At 45.4% G+C, this 27,792-nt stretch overlaps 1 protein-coding gene across 1 annotated transcript; it reads right to left on the bottom strand.

Moving 5' to 3' along the window:
- Nucleotides 1-3,532: 3,532 nt before the first annotated feature.
- Nucleotides 3,533-25,117, bottom strand: adss2 (adenylosuccinate synthase 2). Its single transcript, XM_030106657.1, has 13 exons — nucleotides 24,838-25,117; nucleotides 17,248-17,350; nucleotides 13,263-13,331; nucleotides 13,094-13,144; nucleotides 12,871-12,937; nucleotides 9,934-10,041; nucleotides 9,439-9,520; nucleotides 9,234-9,360; nucleotides 8,147-8,301; nucleotides 6,721-6,845; nucleotides 6,378-6,475; nucleotides 6,002-6,151; nucleotides 3,533-5,884 (listed from the first exon to the last, which is right to left on the bottom strand). Exons 1-13 carry the CDS (start codon nucleotides 25,018-25,020, stop codon nucleotides 5,832-5,834), a joined length of 1,371 nt encoding a protein of 456 aa, XP_029962517.1. The 5' UTR covers nucleotides 25,021-25,117; the 3' UTR covers nucleotides 3,533-5,831.
- Between the last annotated feature and the right edge of the window lie 2,675 nt (nucleotides 25,118-27,792).

Below are 27,792 nucleotides of genomic sequence, written 5' to 3'. Positions count from 1 at the left end.
ATGAGTTCACTAAACAGAGAGATCATACCTGCCCCTGGTTTTCATTTCAAGTTCAAGTTTATTTCTCTTAACATGTCCACTAATATATTAGCTGAACAGACAGTAAGAGCTGGTGTGTTTCTGTCAGTGTGAAGCAGAAGCTTTAGATTCATTTATCTGGATTAACTCTTGAAGATGCACCTCCCTCCTGATTACGGGCTTCCCTGACTTGCCTCAAATCCACCACAGCGTTATAATACATATGAATGTACGGTGAATGTATTCATGTATTTCAGGTCTTAGATTTAATATTTTACTCAGAGATTTTCAACCTGAGACGTTGTTGGTTTAAAGTGAGGTCTGTTAAAAGTCAACGAGAAATATCCCAAGAAATTCAATCAAAGATTTCACAATGCAGCCTGAAAAGATGTGAAGTTTTTTTTCCTTCTATTTTCTCTCTTTGTTTCCTTTTTCAACACATTTCCAGCTGCAGCAATCTGCAGGTGTTTAAGTTGAGAAAAAAAAAAAAGGTCACATGAATTTGGTTTCTTGGTTTTACGGTTAGTGACGGTGCAGAGAGGGTGGAACGATTCACAACGACGGAATTTAACAACGTGTGAGAAAGTATCGGTGGGAAAATCAATAAGAGGCAGCTTTTTTTTTTCCTTTTTCCTTCTTCCACTCATCAGAGCCGAGGACGCGGTGATATATGTCTGTCTCTGCTGTCTTCCCTTTGTCTCCGGGCCAAAGGCCGCAGACGATACAAAGGGGACGACATTCGGTTCAGAAAACGCTTCAAACTTCCTGAACGGCGGCGTCTTTTTGCATGTGGGTGTCTGTGCATGTCGGGCAGAGCAGGGCATCAGTGTGTGTGTGTGTGTGTGTGTGTGCGCGTGTGTGTCCAAACATCACAAACGTCTGCAGGAGAAAACTCATTTGCTTGTCCATTTACTCTGCTTCCCCTCGGCAGCACAATGCAGCGGCAGTGGCTGGACAAAGAGGCCTCGCTGTGGGATTCAAATGAAGGGGCGAGGAGGGGGGGAGGGGGGGTAATGAGAGGTTGACGGGGTTGTTGGTGGGGTACGGACGTTGAGTTTGGAGAGTAGGACTGAATGGGGGGGGGGGGGGGGGGGGGGGTTGTTACAAAATTAGAGCAGGCCCGACCCCAAACGGCGTGGCAGCGGTGCCCTGCGGCCCGCCGCGAGACGCCGTCCAGCCTCTCATCAGCGCCGCCGCACAACTCGGAGGAAGGCCAGGCTTTGTGCCAGACGTGTGCGTTTTCCGAGCGCTTCAAGGTGACACGGCTCATTCAACAGGATGACCTCTCTCTGGGGCAGCTGCCCAGAAACGTCCACTCACTCTGTGTGTGTGTGTGTGTGTGTGTGTGTGTGTGTGTGTTTTCTCGTCGCTGTACGCATCTGGGTGATTTCTCTGTGTGTTCTGTGGGTTTCTTTTTTCCCAAGGTTGTTTGTTCATTCAGATGCAGTCAAATAAAGAGAGGAAGCTTGGCCAGAGCAGGGAAATGAGCTGCAGGTGAAGCTGCGGTTGAAGCCAATCTGCGGTCGCAGCGAGTATTAAAGGCAAACACAAACACCGGGCGGGCTCGTATCTGATAAATTACACTTGCTTGTGGTTTCCCTGTCTTCCGGTGCACATATGATATAAAATCGGTTGATGCGTGTGCATGCCTTAAAAACTTCAGAGTAGAATTGATCCCACGGCTCCTATAAAGTGTTGAGCGGTGATTTGCAGTCGAATGGTGCCCCCTGGTGGTCTGATGGGGAACTAGATGAATAATTTGACACAAACTAATTAAACCAGAGGAGTCTGTTAACATTTTGGTATTATATTCTAACAATATTAACAAGAAAATATAAAAAATGGATATTTTATTTCTTTAAATGAAACGTAGGTTTTGTCTTTGTTAGGATCTGGTTCGGGACATTTTTCTATGCAGTTTTTATTTTGCTCAGATCTGTGAAGTGAAAAGCAAGAGAGCAACCTCTCATCAGCCAGAAACTGTGATCAAATTAAACTACTTCATCTCATTAATGTGAATAATGGGATTAATCTGGAAACTGGAGTCTGTCTCACCTGTGATTTTCAAGCCAAAACGTTCACTGTGAAGAAGCTTGAGACACAAAAGGCTGAATTAAAATACATCAGATGGACATATTGTGATATATACCAACAGCAGTCAGTGAAGTATTACCAGACAGACGTGGGTTTTCATATTAAAGCTCATCATTTCTCTTAACTCTCGATGAGCCTGGAGAATTTAAACACGGCCTGCTGGACGACATCACACAGCTTCCCATCTGAAATACCATGAAAAGAGAGCTGCGTGTTTTCACTATATAATGATCCTTGAATATATTTCTGATCAAAAAGAGATAAAAGTCATGACACGCTGGTGAAATGTCCCCAAAGAAAAGGGAACATGGAGAAGAATACCTGCAGCCGGCTGCAAACAGCTACAACTGCCCCTCCACCAATCCTCCAGGGGCAGCCTCCAATCCTCTGATATAAAAGTGCTGTTGGTGTTTTTGTCTCTCTGCAGCAGCTGTGCAAACTGCCTCCATGCTGCAGCTAAAAATACCCAATAAAACCAGTATTTTCAATGACGCTTTGCCAAGACTGAACGTGTTGTTTTTGGTAAACAGCAGGAACTTGGTGCAGGCCTGATGTTACAGTTTGGGGTCCTTGTTGTTCAGCTGCAGGCCGGGGTCAGGCCTTTCTTTAGATCAGGTTTCAAAATAAAAGGCGGCTGTTATTAAGGCGCCCAGGAAAACCAAAGTGAAACTAGTTCTGGGATCAGACGGTGCGGCGGGGAGTCCAGAGGAGGCAGGGAGCGTCTCCAATAACATCCAACCTCACCAGTCCAGAGTCTCCACCTCCCCGTCTGGTTCTGCAGGTTCCTTCATGTTTAAAGACTCTTTATCTATGTTTGCTCAAGGGCAATCGTTGGGTTTTCTCTGTAAAGGTGCCTTGAGATGACTGCATTGTGTTTGTTGCTTTATTAGAAGAATTGATTTGAAAGGAAAGTCCAGTGAGTTCACACTAAAACTACTTTCCACTTTCCATTACTCCATTTTTTCAGATTTATAATGCACAGTAACATAGAACATATTGTTCCGTTTTAGTAATTTAATCCCATGGAAGATAAAAAGTCCATATATATATATATACATTTTGGGCTTATTTTTGTATTTAATGTATTTAAATTGTTTCGTAATTGAATTTTCAAAGATTCCACCTGAAAATGTTTATAAAAACATTCAAAGTGTTTGCCTCTTACTATTTAGCTTGAGCAGTTTATTTTTCCTTGAAGTAAATTTCCTTGTTGTCGACCACATTTACCTAAACCATGTTTCAGATTTCAGTACATTTCTCTGGTCTGATGTTAAACATTCTTCAAACTCAATGAACTTTATATAACTTTAAAACGTCTCGGTGTGAATCTGCAGAGAATATGAAGAGGTATTGTTTTCCAACCTGAAAAGAGGAACACGGCGGGTGAAGGGTTAAATAAGGCCACAGGAAAGACAGCTGATACAATTTCTAAAAATCCCCTTTTTATTTAATGTCCTGAGGTTCAGACTGTATGAGAGCCGCGGTTCAGTCACAAGAGACAACATGAGTTACATCTTATACCACCGAAGGTGAATTTTCAAAAATCAGGCTTCATATTGACGGTGGGAGATTCCCATTCGAGTGCAGTACAGCCGTTCATGTCGCCGCGCGTTGAGTTGACGGCATCAAACTGTCTTTAAAGCGCTCGAATCTCTCGATGTGGGAAAAAAACTAAACAAAAAAAACAAGGATACATTCAGAGACCTGTAAGATGCCGTCTTTGCTTTTAGTGAAGGATTAAACATTTGGAACAATGTTGTTAGCAGGATTTGATCCACTTCATCACATGAAACAGCTCATTAAAGGGACAGTCCGCCAGCTTTATCTGTCTGAGGGAGCCTGCGGGGAGCTTTCTGAGTTCAGCCTCTTCTAATGCTACATTCATCTCTAATGAGTTATTGCACCTTTTTAATCATCATCCCGGTAAAAAAAAAACAAAAAACAAAACAAAAAACCAGATGTAACGGCGAGAAATTAGAAAATATTTTAAATCTTAAGTGATAATTCAACTATTTTGATCATTAAAGGACAAAGCGTCACACTGTCCACTCCGACGCCATGAAGAACTTTGTTTTCAGGAAAAATATTGGGATTAAATTTCAAAACAGAAAAAAAAGTCTGTTCATTTGTATGCAAATCAATGGAAAGCTTTACACCTGCTGGCTTTTAGCACCAATATTTACTTCAGTCCAGCAGTTATGAGAGGAATTCTGTGATATAACCTGCTAGAAAAGTTTTTTTTTTAACTCATGAATTCAATCCACAGAGCATTTTCACGCTTCTTGCTTAAAAAAAAAAAAAAATCTGGGGAGTTAAAATTGACTTAAGCTCAAGTTTAGATCAAAACCAGTCTCTACCTTTTCTTTTGTTTAAAGAAGCACGTTTAAAAAGTGAGGACGAAGGAAGGTTCGTCTGGATGTTCTGCACGGCGCTGCTTCCTGGTTGTACTGCACCGTTCATGGAAAACTCGCCTGCTGACACTAAAACTGTAACACTGGGCTCTCCTCACAGTACAGGAAGATGTGCATCGGCTTTACATAATCAGCATTCAGTGGAAACGATCGGTAGCTACAAGTAGATAAATGAAAAGCAGAGGTTTTTCTTCTTCTTCTTCTTCTTTTTTGGTTGAATGACAAGGCAACAGAAGTCCGAAGACAAAAACAAAACAAAAAAAAGGACACAGATTTAAAATAGTGAAAGGATCCCTTTATCGTGTCAGGATGTGCCGCAGACCTGGCAGAGTAAGATACCGAGCAGAATAAAGTCCAAAGCATCTAAAGTGCTGAGGTTCAAACTTTTTCAAAGGATTCACACCGAACTGGCACAGCGCGTTTAAATCACAGCATAGATCAACAGAAATACACTTGAACAGATCGATCAAACACCTGCAGACACCGTCCTGTGACTGCATCAGAGCGTGTGTGTGTGTGTGTGTGTGTGTGTGTGTGTGTGTGTGTGTGTGTGTGTGTGTGTGTCCCGCTCCCTCGTGTCCTCTCAGACCTGATGGCAGCTGGTGTCTCCTGCATGTCTGAAGCGAACGGCTACGACACGAACAGGAACCGATAAAAGGAGGAACGAGTGACGCTGCTGCTGCTGCTTTAAGCCAGGTTTCCACTTGCACGATATCTGTGGCACGCATTGGCACGAATCGAGCCGCAAACTAATCGTGAAGTGGCGTGAGGTGCGCGTAAACCCGTCGTGACTGCGTGCCATGTCGGGACGAGAATTTTGAGACGTTCAAAATTTTGGTCACGACAGAATATCGCGACCGGGCCGTGAACTATGCGCCAACTGTTCGTTAACTCCTCGTGAACGCGGGACGATGCGGGAGGATGCGTGCCAGTCGTGGCATGGCACACGACACCACGCCCGACGCGTTCACAAGGCGTTCACGAACAGTTGGCGCATAGTTCAAACGGTCGCGATAAATTTTGTCGTGACCAAAAATTTTGAACATTTCAAAATTCTCGTCACGACGGGTTTACGCACACCTCACGCCACTTTACGAGTAGTTTGCGAATCGATTCGTGCCAATGCGTGCCACAGATATCGTGCAAGTGGAAACCTGGCTTAAACCTGGCTTTACAGTTAAAAACCCGGGAGGAGACGTCGGGAGGGTGTGTGTGTGTGTGTGTGTGTGTGTGTGTGTGTGTGTGTGTGTGTATGTATGTGAGTATTAAAGGAGGGTACACTGGATTGGCTCCTCTTCCTCCTCCAGTCTAGAACAGCTGGATCATGGACTCCCGGCTCTTCCCCACTCCGATCCATTTCACTGAGGAGGAAGAGGCAGACGTGATTCAGTCCCCCAGCCCTCCGGTCCCCGTCTCTACAAACAGCTCTTCCTCCGTTTTCACAGGATGATCATAATGTGTGGCGCTAGGGGTCGTACCAGGCACTCCCACGTGGTCCTCCACGAAGCGGACGTACTTCTGGGCGTTCTCGGGCAGATCCTCGAAGCTCCTGGCGGCCGAGGTGTCGCTGTTCCAGCCGGGCAGCGTCTTGTATTGAACTTCCACGCGCTGCAACACCTCCTGATTGGCTGCCACCAATCAATGAGGGAGGAGGGAAAAAAAAAAACAACCCATCAGGCCATTATCTCTGCAGGAGAGCGCCGTCAGAGAGCCGTGACAGAAGATCGATCGGTCACGTCTCAGCCTCCTGATCAAACTCTAGAAATAACCTGGCAGTCAATATCCACTCCAGCCAGACGGCCATCAACTCCAGTTTGTGTGTGTGTGTTAACGATCTGACCTGCTCCGGCTCACCTGGGAAATGAGGTATTACTTGGTTGTCCACTTTGTAGGCGACGCCCACCTTGATCTCCGGGAGCACGTCCAGGATGTCGAGTTTGGTCAGCGCCAAACTGAAAGAGGAGCAGCGGCGGGACGTGACACACTGATTATTTGATTACTATCAGGAAGTAACTGATAGAAAGAGAACGAAAATAAGAAAACAAAACAGGTAAAGTCAGATTTTTGGGACTGTGAACTCTGCTTTTTTTTGGTGTGTAACAAAACTCCACATAACAGCAAACACAAGAATAGGAATCGACAGTAAGTTCTAATGTTCTCTGAAGACGAAGAGCAGGAAGAAACGGCCGAGACTCACGCAGTGAAGCCATTAATCATGTGTGCGTATTTGATCAGCACCAGGTCCAGCCAGCCACATCTCCGCTTCCTGCCGGTGGTCACGCCGACCTCCTTCCCCCGGGTCTGAAGCAGCTCGCCGATCTCCTGCACGCACGCACGCACACTCTACTTCAGCTCCGGTCACTTTCAACGTTGATGTATTTCAAATGCATCACACGCACTCAAAACATTCAACAATTTTTGGTTTGTTTGATTCTTTATAGGTTGAGGGTACACAACTTGGAAGCAAAAAAAAAAAAAAACACGACATAGTGAATTATTCAAGGTCTTTCCTACTATTTAAACTGGATGCATTCATTCATTACAATTGAAATTCAAAGCTTTTTAGTCTGTACATTCTTAGTGGAGAAAGGATCTTCACATCTTTAAGTATAATCCCTTTTTCAAATCCATCTGTTTAAATCAGATAGTGGTAGTGCATCACAATCTCCCCCAGGGGGCGCTGTTTGATTAGAAAACTGCAGGCTAGCGTTGTTGGACACCTTTTCTTTAGATAGTCTTTTTATGGAAACTAACATTTCATTCATAAATAAAATAGATATTTAGATACGCTTCAAAATTCCATTTCACATATTTTTCTTACTGATTTCAGTTGTAACATTATCATAATATTATCTATTACCATATACTTTAACTTTTTTATTATATTAAACTATTATCTTCTTTATTTATTGATTTGTCTTAGTGTTTCCTTCTCATTCACCTGCAAAACCCTTTTAGTAACTCTGGTTAACATGACTGCATGGCTTTCACACGACATAAATGTGTTCTGTACATAATATAGAACTAGAAGGAAATCTGATAAAAAAAATATGGAGGTGAAAAGTAGATCGAGGGTGAAGTTAACAGCTTCACGTCGCCTTCAGCGCAGACCATCCTCAGTGTTTCGGTTCAACTTTCAATCTGCACTCTTATCTTTAACCGCCGTTCGGTGCATTTCCACAGCAGAAGGTTGTTTTTCTCTTCAGTTAACTTCTGGCTAGAAGGAAACAACATGACTACAATACGTCTTTGGAATTGTTCTGCAGATATATGGAGCATGAAGAGTGTGTTATTGGTGTAACTTGGCTCCTCTGCTGTGTGCATTTGCCAAATCTCTCTCTCACATACACACACACACACCGAGAGATCGTAGAACGAAGTAACAGTAAATCTCTTGTTTCAGCTCCCATTTCAGGCAAATAAATCCTGCAGCACATGAAGTCGTTAAGTGACTCCATTTTTTCCCCTCCACGCATTGCTGGAATACTAAAAAGTTACTGTAAGAGTTAAAACTCGTAGAGGGGAGGAGATGAAGTGTGTGGTGAGCTGAGAAATGCAGGTACAGCGCACTGATCACACGTCTCCGATATTCAGCTCGTCGTGTTGGAATGTGCTCCTCTTACGTTGTCCTGCTCCGAGGGGAAGGCGCCGATGCCCACTCTGGTGGTGTACGCCTTCACCACGCCGTAGACCTCGCCCACGTTCTGGGGCGGCATGCCGAGGCCCGTGCACACCCCTCCCACCGTGCAGTTGGAGGACGTCACGAACGGGTACGTCCCTGAAACGACAGCGGGACGCAGGGAGAAAACTGAGTCTGCGGGCTCGGACGGAACCGTGTTCTGGATGAAGCTGACCGATCTGTTCTAAGTTTTGATCTGTGATCAGACACTTTCCTCTGCTTCCCTCGCTGACAGCAGCCTGCAGCCACTTGTCTTAATGACGGGTCGACCCGGGAGGAACAGCGGGTTTGAAGGAGCAGAAAAACCTCCAGTGACAGACGTCAGAGGAGCTCGGGCTCACGTATTCAGACAGCCGAGCTCAAAAGTATTTTCAACGCAAAGGAAGACTGTGTGAGTGAGTGAGTGAGTGAGTGAGTGAGTGAGTGAGTGAGTGAGTGAGTGACAACAGAGCGACTTTTAAAGCACCTTTAAACAAGTTTTCTTTCAAGATTATATCATTGAAGGTGAAACACCTCATGGAATGAAGCCCAGGTGAAATTTGACTCTTTGTTCACATTTTTCTGACAGGAACGCTTTAGTGTGTGTTTATTTTTTGACACACCGTCGTTGTGAAATGTTACATTTTCATTTCACGACGTCTGTAAAGTGAGCAGGTGCGTTTCCCGATGCCTTCCAGTTCAGTGTGGCGTGATGATCTGACGGGAAACAAACAAGAGTGTCATGCTCTGACAGGCCGGAGGAGCAGCTCCTTCTCCCTCTGACTGACACACGGTGCCCACGTGCTCATGCACAGGCTTGTGTTTGTGAGCGTGCACGTCGGCAGCGGCCCCGCCGCGGCCGAAACTCACCGTCTGCGGTCCCGAGTCTCCGAGCAGGACATTTGTAAAGAGAATCGAACGAGGCTTCGCGGTGAGAAACGAGCACGTTACTCTGAGAGCGCATGTTAGCACAGACAAGCTGGAAAATGGACAGAACCAAAGGAGGTTAGGAGCCGTGCACGCCGGAGGGGCCGGCCGGGGACGCCACTGACCGAAGTCGATGTCCAGCAGCGCCGCGTTGGCGCCTTCCACCAGGATCTTCTTGGGGGGGCCGTGGAGAGCCTCGTACATGTAATGCACGCCGTCCCGCACCATGGGCTTGATCTGCTCCACGTAGGTCTGCACAGAATTCAAAGCACAGCGCTGGAAAGGGGAGCGCCGGGCGTTTCCACGACGATCCGGTTAGATTTCCGTTACCTTCAGTTTGACCAGCTCCCCCTCGACGTCGATCTCCAGGGTCGGGTACATCGATTTGTACTGCTGGGCCAAAACCTTGAACCTGGAACAGCCAACATGCAGTTCAGCCTCTTTTACTGCAAGCCCTTAACTAAAACAGGTTAAGGAAATCAGTATTTTCTTCAAATCATTTCCAGGGCTGGATTAGGCTGCAATTTCCCTCCATGATCTACCGCTTAACCGCTTCCCGCTGTAACTAAACCGTTACAGAACCGTTTTCAGTGTGTTTGTCTGTTGAAATCATTTCGAGGTCCAAATGCACTTGAGGTTTCTGACCATTGGAAATGGGAGGGATAAAGTTTTACAGTCCTGGAAGACATAAACTGTTACTCAGAGACTTTTATTAACTGCTAAACGCTCAGCGATCTCTGGAGTGTGCTGCCATCGATAGTCGTGAATATAAAAATTAAGACCTTTATTTTAAAAGAAAACCAACCCGGCGCTGTGTGAACTGACCTTTCAGAGAACTGTGTGAAGTCCGCCAGCAGGTCGCATATCCTGAGGCCGCTGCGGGCCGCCTTGGCCGAGTACACCGGACCGATGCCCTTCTTCGTCGTCCCGAGGCTGAGCAGGGCAAAGAAGAAAAAAAAAAAACAAACAAAAAAAACCCCCAACAACATTAAAATTAAGTCTAAATTTATAATCCTCCTCCAGATGTGGAGCTTCACCGACACAATATCACATCACTCGGTGGTTTTAACTTACAGAAGCAATTATATGACTGCTTTCAGAGTCATGAGACGCCCCATATCAGATTCAACCTCACCAAAATAAATGGTAACTACAGTAAAGCACAGATGTGTAAAACAGCTGTTCCCTCAGATGTGGCGGGGAAACTTAAGGGTCTGACAGAGAGCAATTTCCTGCATCTCCGCAGAAAACCATCAAGCATCCAGACACTGCTGCTGCGTCTCCATTGGCATTTCCATAAAAGGCAAAAGTTGCTTTAAAAAAAAAAAAAGGTGTCAGAGAATGAGGGAAACACACATTTGCATATGTCAACATGCCGTGTCGACGCGTGCCACCGGTGACTCGGTCTATTAAAAGAAAAGCTCGGCGCGGCACTATTTGCTGACCCTGCATGCAAACCAGGGAACAGAAATAGAAGAAGGCCCTGAGTGGTTATTGAGTTTCCTCATTAGGCCTGGCCAGAGGTGAAGCACGCAGTGTCCAGTCACCACCAGCGCCCAGAGCCAGAGCGAAACGGCAGCGTGTTCTGAACAGGTGGCGGACCGGAGTCAGACTCACTCCGCGACGTCTACAGCCTGGCCATTAACGGGTTTTTATGCGACCAAGTAAACTTAGAAAGATGGTAAAACGCTGCAGCGGCACGAAGATGACAGATTTATATAAACATCAAATAACCAGAAGGTTTAGTTAAGCGCACGATATGACATCAATACCAAACGTGAACAGGAGAAGAAGGACAAGCATATGAAACGTTAGCAAAGAAATAAACTTTGTGCGATTCAATAAACGAACATTTCGAATCCACTCATGATTCTTTTTGGAAATCAGAATCCGAAAAATCAAGGAAAAATCACCAAAGACAACAAACTACTCCAGTTTTGAAAGAGTTTGCTGGTGGGAAGTGCAGAAGTACGAGTGATGGAGAGAGGGGAAAAATCACAAACATCTGAACATCATCTACTTATGGTTTGTGTTTACCGCAAATTAGATCATTATCACAATACTGAAGGACATTATGGCAGATTGAATAACTGCTAACCTGATATTGTGCATTTCTAATTCTTTTATTTATTTTTAAACACTTTATTTGAAACAGGACTGACAGGCTGCTTTTGTTTTTGTTTTGTTTTGTTTTCGGACCAATCAGTCGTCAGGAGGAGTGAATGTATTGCCATATGTACCTTTATAGATCCGTAAGGATACGTTTTAAACCATAGATGTTACATTGGTGTGCTTGGTCAGAGTGTGCATTAAAAAAAACGACATGTTGACGTCCTCTGACGTCCAGCTGCACTCGTCATGTCTGGAAATCCACCAGCCTCACACAGCAATCTGCTAAAAGCTTATAATGACTGTGCCATTAAAGCCGCCTGGTGAACACACACACACACACACACACACACACACACACCTACACACACACACACACACACACACACACATTCTCTCTCTCTCTCTGTCTGTCTGTCTTTGCTCTCCCACACAAGCTCACATTTGAACAGCAGCAGTTGTGAAGTCTTTTTCCTGAAATAACATGTTCCTAAACACCTTCACCAACACAACCGATTCCTTGATTTGACTTTACTTTTATGCCCAAAACCAACTCTCTGAGGCAGGCCACTGTTTTTTTTTTTATATCCTGGAAAGATTCATTTGGTGAAAGTGAAGCATGGAGTCTCCATGCTCATTCCACCTGTGTGCCCTTGAGCAAGTGTCTGAAAACACTGACTGTGGAGATTTATGGCCGTGACTCTGATACATGTAAAATGTAGTGAAGTCTCAGATTTGAATCATTTAAGTTTGTGTACTCGCAATTTTTTAGAGCCCACAAAGGGTGACAACACAATCAAACAGTGAAACAAACACACACGGGAGCTGGGGGGGGGGGGGGGGGGGGGGGGGGGGGGGGGGGGGGGGGGGGGGGAGTTTGGGGCTTTGGCCACGGAGCCGGTAAAGACAGGCCGGCTTTGAGCAGGAACACATGGCGTCTCCGCTCCGCTCTGGACCCTGAACGCTGCTCGGGCTCGACTTAACATTCCTCACATTCGTCACTCTGGTTCGCCGACTGCACGTCCGCTAATAAAACTGAAAAAATAAAGCCTGACTAATGAATATCTGGATTTACAGCTTGTGTCTACGCGAAGGGTGTAAAAATACGAGCGGCAGCGGGAACCTGAGAGGCTCTGTCTGACCCAGAACTCCAGATCAGACTCTCCAGTTGACCACAGATTCAAGTCTTTCCACTGAGGAAGGAAAATCTGCAACATCGCTTTATTTTCCCCAAATATCCTCCGATAAACACAGGACTTCCAGCGACTTTCTTGGTGAATCCACCACTCAGTTATTTTCCCATATGAGGATACCTTAGTATTGTAAAATCACACACTACTGTTTAACGGGCTGCTGATTTTGATGGCGATCGACGCTACAGGTCACCGCAGCTTCCATGCTTCTTCCTGCTGCACCTAGAGCTCGACTCCGGCTCCACCATGCTCGATGTCAAGACCTAGTCTGATGCACCGCCAGGAGGGACAGGATGGTTTAAGTATGGCAAATTAATCTGTCAGCTGACTGGATCAAACCCAGCTCGTGTTTTCTATTCTGGACTCAATAGCTGATTATGATCCTCAGGGTGTGTGTGTGTGTGTGTGTGTGTGTGTATATGTGTGTGTGTCAGCCGTTTTAAAGCAACAGGTTCCTTACTTCTTGCCTGCTTGCTCCTGCCTCTGCTGTTCCTGAACGCCATCAACCGCTTGGTGGAAGTCAAACACTGCGGAGGAGGGAGAGAGGACACACACACTCTCACACACCTCGGAGAAAGCTGGGCTCGTGCTCCCGCACGTTTAACAGTCAAACGTCCACGAACACGCGCGCGCGCGCGCACACACACGCACAGATGGACGGAGCGGCGTCAGGGCAGACTTACCGATGTGTGCTCGGTCAGAGATTATCAGTCTTTTCTCCCAGTCCTTCAGGCCTGAACGAACGCAAACAAAACACACTGAGTCTCCACGCTCAACGACAGCGGGGAGGATACACTTGTTTTCATAGAAATACAACATGCACCAAAGCAAAAACTGAGCAAATGGACTCACTGTTCCCTTTGCATTCGTTTGATTGTGCCTCTTCAAACAGGCCCGGGAGATGGATCACCACACCGTTGCCTGAGAAAAAAGACATGAGGTCAATTTTTAGGTTTGTTATCATTACTGACACAACGGCTTTTAACTTACACCAATCTTATGTCCTTTGTACAATCAAACGGAGCTCATAATCCTTTTTCAAAGAATGGTTCAGCTGATAAAGAGGCAGAGGCAGCTGAAACTTGAAAGGTGGACACATACTGCGGAAGGACAGAGACACTCGGTGTCAAGAAGAAAAACAAAGTTCTGCCTCAGATGATGAGTAGAGAAAACGCTGAAGAAAATGTCTTTTTTTTCTGTTCGGGAGCCCTGGGAGAGATTTCTGTTCTGTGCTTTTGGCTGATTGCGGCTCGACTTGATCGAGTGTGTCATTCTAAAACCCCAAGTTTGCCATTTGGTGCCTCGTCTCATCCTGCCCATTTGCCAAAGTGTGTTTGTTCAAAAAAAACACTCAACTCCAGATTCTCACCAACAGTGTGTGCTTACACACTGCCTAGCGATTGCCAACATTTGTGTGTGTATGTGAGCGTATGGGAGTATAAGAGAGACCGTTTTTGAATTGTGCATTCAGACAGCTCACGGGGTGAAATACGCCATTTCTTCATTTCATTTTCACAACGTTTCAGTTTGACGACAGGCTGTGGATTACTCAGTAACTCGGTGTTTTTCCGTAAAATCCACTCAAAGGAACGCGGACCTGGGACATCCGTGTTGAAACAAAGTGCAAGCGGAGCGGCGTGGCGAGGGGTGCATCATGTGATTAGATTTCAGGAAAAGTCACTTGTTTGATCAGGAGGTCAGCTGTTCCCGGAGCTGCTGAGAAGCGATGAGAGCGCTAAACTCAGCTGCAGGCTGTGATACTGTGGAACAGATTCCCCCTGAGCTGCCCCGCCGATCAATACCGAGGACATCTCAGGATTAATTTAATGGCTCGGGTATAATAAACATGATGAAATTCCTGCCCCTAGCTGTACTCTACAGCGTTCGTCCACCTCTGACAGTCAGCCTCCATCAGACTGCTTTTCTCTCGTAGTTTATCTGTGAGCAGAACATGATGCCAGTATCAGCTTCTGATACGTTTTGTTTTTGTTTTAATCCAGGATTAACCGTCACTGTCAGGGGTTGAATGAACTGGGCAGCGAGTCACATCAGCAAACCTTCACTCCATGTTTATTTGGCTGAAAGACGATCGTGGCTGAAGCAACTGGATGTTCTCAGATTACTCTAAACAACACTTTGTACCAGAAGTGAGAGACATGATTGTTTCTGCAGCTGCAGTGACGTTAGGAAGACGTGTTTTCTGTAAAGAAGCCTGCGCTGCGCCTGTTTCTGGACACACTTTATCATATCAGTTACGCTTGTCAATCATAAACTTGTCAAGTAACTTGTGATGACAAAACCCGTCCGAGTTTAACAAAGGAACAAACAAAAAAACAAGCCAAAACTGATTAAAAAAAAAAAAGGTGTGACAATGAGATAAAAAAAAAAAACAAACAAAACAACATACTTTCCACTTCAGGAATATTCAGCAGATTGAAATCAGTGGACTATCAAGTAGAGACATGAGTTAACTTGGAGATAAACAGGTGCTGAGGCGAGTTTATCTCTTGGGTGCATCCATCCATCAATCTGGTGTCCTGGTTTGATCTGAACCAGTCCATCCATTAGCACTGGCAGCCCAACTTCACTCAGGATGTGTGTAAAAGAGCGAACAAGAGCGCTCAAACAGCTGGCGCTAATTATCTTTTAATTGGGTTGCATTAAGTGAAGGAGGTGAAGTAATTACTTCAACTAAACTAAATGTATTAAATGCAGAAATTTGAGCTACTGAAGCCTCTTTTTTTTTTTTTTAATACTGTTGCTGGAATGCATGCAGGCAATTGAGATATAAACCACTTACAGCAGGAGAAGCCTGCACACATATTTTCTCCAGGTGCTCCTGAAAATCCACTCACACACAGAGTACTTTCCAATGGTATGATATTTCTAGGAAGTATTGTTATGTTAAGCTGGGAATTACAAGATATAACGAAAGCATGAATGCAAAGTTCCTATAATCTGAGGGAAAATCTGTTTGTCATTGCTTGAGAATTGTTTTTCTTGCATGACTGAAAACCAGCAAACTGCAGAAGAAGAGCCTTCCGGAAAGCTATTGTTTTATGTGCGTACGCGACCAACCGCACAAGCAGCTTGTCACAAATACTCCCAGCAAGTTTTTCAACATTTTTCCAGCCATTATAACTTCACTGACACGAATTAGATGGCTTGTCTTTTTGTGCCATGCCATTTCAGGACTTTCTGGTTAGCTGTTTTTGATAAGATTGTGTTTTCATGAGAAACACTGCAGAGGTCACCGACAAGTTTTGTATTGATATGGGCAGCTTGGCTGCAAAGCTGTGAGAAAGCGTTGGCTCAACGTTGAACTTCGATATTAAATATAGATGAATGAATCCCTAATGGGGCGATAGTCCTTCTCTCAATTGGTTGCGCTGGTTAAGCGAAGACATGAGGTGAGGGTGAAGCGAGATCCGTGAGAGGAAGAGCAGGCTGGGCATTCTTCATCTGAGGACAACAGTCTGATCTGGGGTTGCGTTAAGTTTTGTCCGTGAAGCTGCTGGACTGCCGGCGATCACTGATGGTGACATTAGATTAAGAAAGATGAGTCTTTATGCAGTGTGACTGGGAGATCGGGGTTCAAGTTTCACCCCGAATCACACCGAGCGCTGCTTCAGGACCGGGCTTCTTTGTTCGTCATACACTTACACTAAGAATGACCTGCTGACAGCACTCGAGGTGAAGTCATATCAGCGAGGATCCGTTATCGGGAGACTCTGTCTGCACCACACTCACTGCAACAGATCCATTAACTGATAATACCTCTGCCTGCATTCGAACTGTGCCACACAAATGGCATGATAGAGGCAGATATGCTCAAGCTATTTTATCTACATTCAGCAGAAATTATCAGATTTTATGAAACAGTTTCGATTTCTCAAAAAAATAAATGAATGACTAAATGACAAACTGTTGCTGGAATAATACTGTATAATAACCATCTATGAAGTTACACTTACAGAGGAAACACACATACAAATAGACAAAGTGATAGATGCATTACTATGAACACGTTCGCAGCTGTCTGGATACTTCTGCTAAAAGATTCCCCCAAAATGAACATTTAGATCTTTGTAGTTTGTGTCTTTCAGGTCTGTAATAAGAGCAGCTTGGAAATCGTTCTTGTTTGAGAACATTGAATTAAACCTTTTACTGCTCTCCTGTCACCGACAGGATCCAGCATGCATTGCTACGACTGAAAACCATGAGTCAAAGACCATTTAAGAGATTGAGAAAATTCAATAATCATAATAAAACATAGAAAAGGAGCTCCATGCCTTTATACTGCTCATCACAGTGAAGCCTCGGGACTTGTCACATGTTTCTAACATGATCTTCTCACAAAATCACAAGGTTTCTTTCTATATTTGTCCTGATTCTCTTTTGTGTTTTAACCATAGGAGCAAGAAATGAACCAGAACCTAATGCTGTAGCGTGATTATCAATGGGCGGGGCGAGTGCGGCGTGTGTTCGAGCCAGCAGGGAGGCATTAAAGTGTCGCAGTCGAAACATGAAGTATGGAGAGATCATACGTCCAAACATGTTAGAGTGCAGCTCTGTGGAGGGCTGGGAGTCTAGAAGAAAAGAGTAAGAGCCCATTAGCTAATGAAGTTACTGCAGATGAGTGGATGTGATGTGGGCTGCAGTCTGGCTCCCGGTCAAACTCATCACACTCACTGTGGCACTCGTCAAAACCGAGGCTGTAACGGCAACGACGGGAGCCATGCTGAAAGGCATCCCGATCAATTCACCCAGGAAAGGAGCAAGGAAAGGTAGCCTTGAGTTTGTGTGTGTGTGTGTAGGTCTGCGTGCTTTTACACACCGATGAAAGCGGTGACCTTGGGGTTGATGATGCCGCTGGGGAGGAGGTGAAAGTCGTACTCCACCGAGTCGACCACCACTGTGTGTCCTGCGTTGTTGCCGCCCTGCAGAGAGGAAACACAGAGCGGTGAGGGGAGGCGAACACACACAAGCACGCCACGCACACGCACGCGCGCGCACAGAGGCCTACTGGAGGCTCCGCAGCGTTTGTTTTGACAAGCGGCAAGTCGGCGCGAATAGTTTGGCGAGTAGCAACAAGCATCGTACACAAACCGAACGGCTGTCTGTTGGTGTGTCCTGTTGCCTGGAGACTCCTGCTCACATCTCCAGTGAAGGTCTCGCCGCCGTGCAAACTCACTGACGAATGGAAGCCGCGACGAGCCGCGAGGAGCGTTGGTGCTGCATGTTAAACGTGCACGCAATCCTCCCGAAATCATAACGTGAACAAAACAAATCCAGGACTCCCCGCCGTCTCAGACGTCGGTCATGACACTCATGACGTTACAAGAGAGGACATGTAAGTGGAGAAAAGGGATTTACGGCTCCCTCCAACAAGCCTGATGGAATCCAAGAACAAAACTCAACTCAACAAAACTTCATCAGTTGTCACTTAAGTTGTGAACAATAGAGGTGAAGCTGCATAAACTCATGTAAAAAATAGGACTTGTCTTAAATTTGGAGTCTAATATTGAGCTCCTGGTGTTATGCAGAAGTAGTCATCATGGAAAGAAAACAAGAGGAAAATGCTGGGTGTGATCCACAGAGTCGAATATCAGGTGTGACTTGGCGATCACACCAGCGGACAAAAAAACAAGCCTCCAGTACTTTTCAAAGGCTTTGAAATGGGTTTGGATGGCAGGAGAGAAGATACTGAAAGAGCAGGCGGAACTAGTTGAATTATCTGTTGATACCTGAGATATGCTATATTCATGGCCATGGTCTTCATCACGCAACATTCACTCTGCTGATCTGTCTGGATCTTTTTACTGAAGCCAACACAGCAAAACATTGGAGAGGAAGTGGATTACAGATCAATAAACCGTGTGGATTATCCCAGGTGTGTAAATGGTTCCAATCACAGGCGAGCCACAAAACTGGCATCAGTAGTAAATATTCAGCTGAAACTAAGACTGAATCAATGAAATGATGAGATAAATGCTTCAGTGACCCACAACTTTAACTCGAACCACTCAATGCGGAGTGAGGGATATCAGGAGGCACAGGTTGTAAACGCCGTGCAGCACGGTGGCGTGTTTCTCCTCATGTCAATCAGAAGCAGTCCTCCTTTTGATGTTGGCCCCACTTTGTTGGAAAGAAAGAGTTCTGACGCTCAGATGTTGTTTCCAGTCGCTGAAGACAGAACACGTTAACTGAATCAGCTGAAACCAGTTCAAGTCAATAACAAGTCAATAACACTTTTAGGACGCATTAGTTTGAATGCATGGATCATCTACGCTCTGCATGAGAAACAGACTGTTGCAGGTTGAAGTATTTTCTGGATTCATTCAATTCCAGAATGCAGTACCAGTAATATCTAAGTGGCAAAACGGCAATCTGACACCAAGCACAAATCCTTTCAGTCATTATCGAGACTCTTTAGCCACCAAGAGACTAATTGTGGGTATAAAATTGTAAGTTTCAGGCTCCTAAAACAGAACCAATCACCAATCAAATCCACTGTTTGTTGAGTTTAGACAAAAAGAAGACCAATTACACAACTGTTACAATGTGTTTGTGTAAAATACTCACACCAGTCAAACTGGTTTTGAAAACACAAACAGCTCAACGTATGCATAGAGAAGCTGAATGGACGTTGTTCAGCAGTAGGGACGAGCAGAATACTGTGGATCACGGTTAATCTATCACTGTTTTAGTCCAGCCCGCTGTGTGTTAATGTGCACGAAACATTCAGGCTGTGGAGACACAAGCGGAGCCCGGAAAAGGGAGCAGCGAGTGCCTGGATCGCAAACGTCACAGCCTGACCCGCTGCGCTCTTCTCGGTGAGGAGTTTGGGCCGATTGTCACAGAGAATGAGAACACGGGGGAAATGAATACGCGGGGAAGCGAAGGGACAAACAAGCAGATTCTTTCCCGGCACATGCGTCACTGCTCGGTACCTGAGGTGACGCTTCAGCCTCATCTATCCTGCAACCAGGATGTGCTCCTAACGCTGCGGCCTGTGGATATAAATCAAGCTCAGCATGTGCTCTGACCACATGGAGTTATTCCTGGCCATGGCCATACCCTGAAGGTGGAGGGGGGGGGGCAGATGCCTCTCCTTTTTAGATAGTACTTTTATGACCCGGCCCCTTCCCCCACGGAACCAAAGAAGTCCGGTCTTCCTTCAGTCCCATGATCCCCGTCCCACCGTGAGAATTTCAACTCTTCGCACCAAGTTACAGTCGCCGTCTTTGTTTGTGTGCCGGTGGATCATTCGGCGATCTCTCCAGACAACACGGTACAAAACTGAGACGAGGAAAACATCTTGCTCAACGCGTGGAGTCACGTTCTCCGACCTGGAGCGGCGACTCCGTCCCTGACCTGCGGTTGACGCGCAGGTCGCACGGCGCAGTGCACGTCTGTGTGGGAGTGCCGACATGAGTTACTATTCCTGCTCCGCGCGTCACGTGACTCATATGTCAAAGGCGCCATCTGTAGTGGTCAACCCCACCAACACTTTCTCCCCAAACCGTAAAGCACTTTACTTTCAGCGCACTGTTTTCCTGTAAATTTCTTTTTGTAATGACATTTTTGGCTGTTTTTGCAGAATAACCCCTCCCCAAAGACGCTGCACCCTTCCTGCAACACAGGCTGCATGCAAAATGTGTCCCTGCTCCATGTCCTTGAGGAAAACAGAGCTAAATATCATCATAGAATGATATCATTTTAAACTTGAATCAATCAATGGAGGGAAACTCACCCGAAAGGCAAGACGCTCTGCTTCATGTGAGCACAGACTGTTACTGAACGACGACTTCAAACAATCATTGTCTTTCACAGACAAATCAAATATTGGTGGAACTGCAAAGACCTTTAGTTAGACTTATAAATCAGTCCCACACAAATACAAACAGAAAGCAGAGAATGACTGAAGAAAACTTCTAATGCTCCACTTTTACTCTGTGTGTGCACCGTCACGCTGAATCTCTGTGTGTGAAAACAAAACAGGAACTTCTCCGGTTAATGCTGCAAACGGAAACAATTCCCCGTAAACGGTTCCGCCGCCCGACAGGCCCAGACCAGTCATGACCAGATATTATCAGAACACAACTTTTTTTTTGTCCCTGACCGCCACATAAATCTCATCACGAATAACATCTGAAGTTTACTCACTGAGGGTGGAAATCATCGGCGCGTTTAAATAGTTTGACCTGAAACGTGCGGGCGCTCGTCATTCACCACAACACACGCAACTGACCTCTCTGATGAATAACTGATAAAAGAAAAGCATAAAACAAAAACAAATATTTTTGAGTTTGTTGCAGTTTGGCCTGTAGATATTTCTGTTTGAAGGATCAGATTCTGACACAGTCTTGTTCCTTTACTGATGCATTACTGCGAACAACCAAGGAAGAACATCTGCTAGCCAACAAAGCTGTGTTTTATTAGCAAAAGTCTCCATAACAACCGAGTCCCAAGCGCTGAGCGCTGTGAGCGAATCCATTAACAGTCCCTCGCCATTATGACACAAAGCGTGACATCTGAAAACAAAACACTCTGTATTCATCTCCTTCGCTCATTTACAATGAAATGATTTCAAAATTGAAACCGGTTGCCTTAGACTCAGAGCCTTGGAAACCAACTCCAACAAACCCGAATGTGGATTCCTGCTGGACCGGATCCTTCGCCGTCTCCCTGTCTTTCACATACCCTGAAGGTGACTTCAAGTCGAGTCAATCAACAAACTTGGCGTGAGGCGTAATGTTCATTTGACCAAGATTATGTAAGAGTCTATAGAGAAGAGCAGTGTGCTGCGGATCATCTGACAACACAGCTGTCATGTCAAACAGTATTTATCCAATGAAAGAAAACCGAACTTCATGTCTTTTCAGAAGGAAAGTCTGGTCACCAGCTTAGAAGTATCACTTCCTAAAAAAATATTATGGATGGACAACGGTGGTATCGACGTCTGGATGGCAAGCTGCAAGTTCACTGGTATGAATACACACTCGCCCGCCATCTGCATCGGGAAGGGCATCCAGCGTAAAACCGGTGCCAAAGCAAACAGGTGGGTCACATGAGGATCGCACACGAGGAGCGCCTGAAACCCACCACCACACCACTCGCGTAACAGCAGACATGTTGGTTTTCATTCAGTTACGGAGACATTGCAACAGTTGTTCTTGGCTCTGAACGTAATTCTCCCCTGACAGTTGATACAGTTTCAGATTTTGGGTTCAACGCAGCGGTAATCTCACTCCGATCCTCTCACTGCTCTGCTGGTGTCAGCGAAACGCCACTGTGACCAAAACTGTGACTTCCAGGAACTCCAAGCTGTAATATCTGAGCAGGACTGCTGCTGGCAAAGCCGCTTTTATAAAAAGATCCACGGTATCTGCTCCAGCACTTCACTCCTCACTCACACATCAGCAAAACCACCAACACACACACACACACACACAGCGACGTATAGACAGGCTGCTGTGCGGGGCCTGCCGCCAGAAATTGTTCTGATCTCGCACGTCGCCAGTCTTGGCAGGAACGCAGAAACCAGGAAGCTCAGGAGAAATCCTTGTTATGTCAGTGTGTTATCAACAGAGACAACTGACAGTTCTCTGAATCTCAGTTATTTCAAGCAGTCGGAGCGTTAATATGAACACAGGATTTGCTGAAGAAGCTCGGGAACTTTGCAGAAACTCTTGAATTCGAAGAGAAATGAATGACGATTTTGACAATGTGTCACTTGTTCAAATACAAAAACATTTACATCATTGCTGATCAATTACAGGGTTTTCATAAGCTACTGTTTCTGTTCAACATCAGGCAGTTATTACATAGTACATAATGTCTGAAAGAAAACATTGAAAAAAAAAACATACGAAGCATTAAGTAAATTTCTCACATCAGTTCGTCTTACTGTAGAGAAACCAGTGGCTTCCTTCGCGTTTAAACGTACAGCACATGCAACCATTATAAATTTGTTAGTTTTAATACTTAAATTGATCAGTATTCGCTCTAAGGGACATTTCACTGCTATACTGGTTTCTGTGAAATAGCTACAGCTTCCTGAAACATGAGTAGACTAAATGTGGCCTCTCCCTCGGATGCTGGCCACACCTGAGCTATCTTTGATCGCACCTGCGATATCGAGTCTCCTCTCCATCACTCATAAGATAATACAACCCTGCTCTACAGCTTCCGTGTGACAATATCTGTCATTATTTTTAATGGCCACATAAGAAAGCAATGGTAACCGGGGTATACTGTAGAGGAAGACGAGAGAGCCATTGAGCACGTGCGAAGCAACACCTTCTGCTACTTTAGCATTCATCCTCCACTGACTTTGCATGAAGAAACCAGAGAAAATGCAAATTCAGTACGAGGAGTCACGCCCACGAGGCAACAATACAAAATGACAGCTTCATTTAATGAAATCTCAATGATCTGAAGGACTAAATATAACTACCAAGCAGAATAATTACATTGATATGTGAGTAAATGTGTTCAAGAGAGTACGTGTGTGTGGGTGTGTGTGTAAACAGATATCACTCAGTCACAATGTCAGGGAAGTTGTGATGAAAAAAAAAAACAAAGATTGTGTGATATTGTTTCTGTTTTTATTTTTTTCCTTGCAGAAATGCTGATATCTGAAATCTTTCAGGTTGATCATAAATGCTAGATTTATATCCGCAAACCTCAAGTCTCTTTTGGCGTGAGTATGTGGATGAAATGTAATGCTTTTCAAAATGCATCACTTGCAAAATGAGAAAAATAGACAAATTTCTGTAAAAACATATCTTAATTATGAGTATGTATCATTTTCTTTCATAGAAACGTAACTGTGACATAAAGCAAACTATTCAATAATCTTCTATATTGTCCTATTCAACTTTATGTTGCAGGACAAACATGTCTGCGAAGATTTTGGGACGCTGACGTGACGGTACTGTGGACAGGTCAGCAGCCAATCACAGGTCAAATACAGAGATAAGCCCTCACATTCACACCTACGGCCAGTTCAGAGTCACCAAGGGACTCAACAAATGAGTCCCGTCTGCTTGGATACTGTGCAAAGACCTGACCATGCATGTGGAGGACCTGGGCTTGAATATGATTTGCAGCAGGAAGGGCATCCAGAACAGAAATCAGCCAAGTCTGAGGTACAAGTTGCAATGGCTTTCAGTGGCGAAGCCTGTAAAAATGGAGCAGCTGAATAGACACTTTACTTTAATGGCTTTACAAGCATGCTTTATAAACTGCAAAGACGAAAATCTGCAGAGTGGAGAGGAAAAAACATTAAACTATAACAGTGACAGACCACAGCCTGGAGTGGAACAGGACCATTTTTGACGGCACTACATCAAGAACATAACAAAAAGAACTTAAAGAAAAAACAACTTGTTGAATATCATCGAATCCAACAACTAGTAATAATTTAAAATCAAATAAACAATCAAATTGTCTGCTTTATTAAGTTTTAACAACAGTTGTTTAATTTCAATGGAATCAGTGCTGAGTTGAACACCAGAAAAAGAAACCATGAGAGAATCAGTCTGCTCTGACAGTGACCCCGGCAGCGACAGCTCTGTGATTAAACTGATCCTGTCAGACAGGGAAGCATCCACGGCAGACGAGCCTCGGATTACAGCCAGGTGAAGCGTCCAACTTCTACCCACTGCTAATGGGGGCCATGTCAATGGAGAGCAGCACACACACACACAATATACACACACACACACCTGGTCACTTCAGTGAAGCAGAGGTCCCCCTCAGCTTAATCTCGTCATGTGCACAAGACAGGGTCATCACAGGAGTGTGTGTGTGCGTGTGTGTGTGTGTGTGTGTGTGTGTGTGTGTGTAAGAGTGAGAAAGAGAGAGAGAGAAGCTAAGCGGCTAGCAGCAACTCAAGGTGACATTAGCGAAAACACTGAGAGCAGCCTTCACCGACACGTTAGCTCTTCATCCAGACGTTACATTTCTTCACACCCGTGCTGCGTTCACGTAACATACAGTAAAAGAAAAAAAAATGGGGGGGGGGAAAGGAAGATGCGTTTCTCCTGCTGACAGCCAGGGAGGTTAGCCCTGATGCTAACCCTACAATCACGCCTCCTCCGCAGCATTTTCACTTTTCATCCGCATCATTAAACGCATCTGGAGCAGTAAATACTGGGCGGCTCTCCTGAAGCGAGCTGCCGGGATGAACTGGACGCGACTGTCAGCGGTGGTTCAGCAGTCGGTCGGTCCTCCAGCTTGTTGACATCTCTGCTGTCAGACACTGAGGATTCCCCCACCTGACTGCGCGTAATTCCGATTTCAACAATGCGTCCGTGAACGCGACGTGACGCCTAAACACAACGGTGTTTTCATAACGTTCCTCCTAACAAGTGAATGTGCATCGCGCGTGTGTGTGTGTGGGGTGTGTGTAACTAACCTGACATCTGCACACCATGTCGGCGTCTTGTGCCAGGAGATCCACAACTTTTCCCTTCCCCTCGTCGCCCCACTGCGCTCCGAGCACCACGGTCACTTTGTTGCCCACGGCGGGTCGTGATGCCCGTTTCGTGGGGCTGCCGTTCGGGGCCGCGGCGGCTTCCTGGCTCCCGCTTTCCGACATTTGTGCTGCTGGGTCCCTGGCTGTGAGGAGTCCGTGCGCCCTGCCGCACCGCGCTGCGCTGAAGAGAGCAGAGAGGACTGGAGAGAGGAGGAGAGCGGAGCGGAGCTCACTCCACGGCAACGTAGGACGCCGGGAAGCGACTCGGTCTGCGCATGCGCACACGAGCTGAAAAGAAATTCTTTATTACTCAGGGGTCCGTGAGTCAACTTTCTGTTGCATATTTCTCTCTTTGAAGGAGATGTAAAAAGAGGGGACAGGTAAACAAAACAAAAAAGCAATCAGCAATAACCAAAAATATGAACCGAAATGCATCCACTTATCCATTCTCTGTGTAAAGTGCAAATGAGTGATTTGCACATCTACCAATTGCGCAGCGCAAATAATAGATCCGTTATTTGTGCAACGTACCCTTCCATATAGCATGCAATGGTATCAATCAACATCGATCGTCTCTGCTTTTTGCAGATGATGTTGTCCTGTTGGCTTCATCGAACCCAGACCTGCAGCATGCACTGGGGCGGTTTGCATCCCGAGTGTGAAGCGACAGGGATGAGGATCAGCACCTCCAACTCCGAGGCCATGGTCCTCGACCGGAAGAGGGTGGTCTGCCCTCTTCAGGTCGGTGGAGAGACTCTGGCCCAAGTGGAGGAGTTTAAGTATGTTGGGGTCTTGTTCAGGAGTGAGGGACGGATGGAGGGTGAGATTGAAAGGCGGATCGATGCAGCAGCTGCAGTGATGCAGTCGCTGTATCGGTCCGTTGTGACGAAGAGGGAGCTGAGCCGAAAGGCGAAGCTCTCGATTTACCAGTCAATCTGCGTTCCCACCCTCACCTATGGTCATGAGTTTTGGGTCATGACCGAAAGGACAAGATCCTGGAAACAAGCGGCTGCTGAGCTTCCTCCGTAGGGTGGCTGGGCGCTCCCTTAGAGATAGGGTGAGGAGCTCAGTCACCAGGGAGGAGCTCGGAGTAGAGCCGCTGCTCCTCCACATCGAGAGGAGCTTGCTGAGGTGGCTCGGGCACCTCCTTAGGAAGCCTCCTGGGCGCCTCCCTGGAGAGGTGTTCCAGGCATGTCCCACCGGGAGGAGACCCCGGGGAAGACATAGGACACGCTGGAGAGACTATTGTCTCTCGACTTACCTGGGAACGCCTTGGGATCCTCCCGGAAGAGCTAGCTGGAGGAAGTGTTTGGGGACAGGGAAGTCTGGGCATCTCTGCTGTCCCCGCGACCCGGCCCCGGATAAGCAGTGGAAAATGGATGGCTGGACGGATGGTATCGATCAATTAATCTTGTACATTTTGTTAATTTTCCATTGATGGAATGTGCTAATTCTAAATAAGGATCCATTGTCACCTGTGGATATCTATCATTTCAGATTATTATCTTGTCAAACACTTCTTACAACAATAATTTTAATGAAAAGTTTGTATCTAAACAATCTTGCAAAGAAATAAGTACAACGACAAGCAATGTGCACAAAAGCAGATGTAGTTACATAAAATGTTACAGTTTTTGGTCTTTCAGCTGTTCCCTTCAGTGATCACATAAGCGGATAATACTGTAGGGTCCTGTCTCTGTTTGCTCTCAGTATGCAACAACGTGCTTTTGGGATGCACTTCATGAAGTTATGGGTAAATAACGTTTTTAAACAGTCTGGCGCCCTCTAGCGGCAGGTGTAAGCACACTCATGTTCATTCCCGCATCTCAAACTTCAGTTTCAGCTTCATTCCTTGATGTAAAGACATAAACATGAACAGAACATAAAGCCTGCATCCGTTTTTTCCACAATATTCATGAAAACATACAAATTGTGGTCTGAGAGTTAAGAGATTTCTTTTAAAAATGGGTATTAATAGACCTTCATAATTCGTAAATCTACCTACTCAGCTTGAGGGACAATAGCACATCTGTTTTTCACAGTCGTCATTGTTTTTTACCTGCTGTGAGTAGAGATCAGCAGCAGGTAGGGCCCACATGTCATGACTCACACTGAGCCTGCTCTTACGCAGGGATCAGATTGATACACACATAAGACGAGCGCGTCTAAACACAGACCTGTTTCCATGGGTGTTCACTCCAGCTGCAGGCCTCCAATGATATTTCCTTATTTGGGTTTTTGGTGCTGGGTCCTAAATCTCCAGCAGGTGCTCCGCTGAGTGCCTGGTGATTGTGAATCATGGTATTTTATTACTTAACATGTTTTGACCCCTTTGGAATCCTGTGGCTGGATGCATTGTCATACTTACAAAATGATCTATTTTCAGAAACCACAGAATGGATGTGATCACTGACAAAAACCTCCTGTTGATCTACAGCGAACATTTCTGCGATGACGCAAAGACATACAGCAAACATGACACCAAGTCCATTAATATATACGTACATAAAAAGTCTTCTAATAGAATTCCATCTCTCCAACTGTGATGCAAGTTAATCTAATTTGGGCTCATGGTACAGTCCGGACAGGTAAAAATTCCATGACAGGACAAACAAAGAGAGTTTGAGAATAACACAGACATTTACACCTGCAGAGAATTTAGAGATGTGGCGTCTTTATAATGATATGAGAGCCAACCACATAAAGCACCACTTACAATAAGCGCGATTTAAAGGTAAGTAAGATGCTGCAGCATGAGGAAGGACTATTTTTAAGAAAACAGTGATCAGGGTCAGTGGTCAGAACTGCCTTTTTGTAATCCCTCTCTGGAGCTGATATAAGGGGACGCTGCAAGGTGAATCTGTTCCATTATTTAGAATTAGAATCAGAATCAGA

This window comes from Salarias fasciatus, chromosome 13, assembly GCF_902148845.1.
Source record: "Salarias fasciatus chromosome 13, fSalaFa1.1, whole genome shotgun sequence".
In the NCBI taxonomy this organism is placed as follows: domain Eukaryota; kingdom Metazoa; phylum Chordata; class Actinopteri; order Blenniiformes; family Blenniidae; genus Salarias; species Salarias fasciatus.
This window is presented reverse-complemented; position numbering and strand designations above follow the sequence as displayed.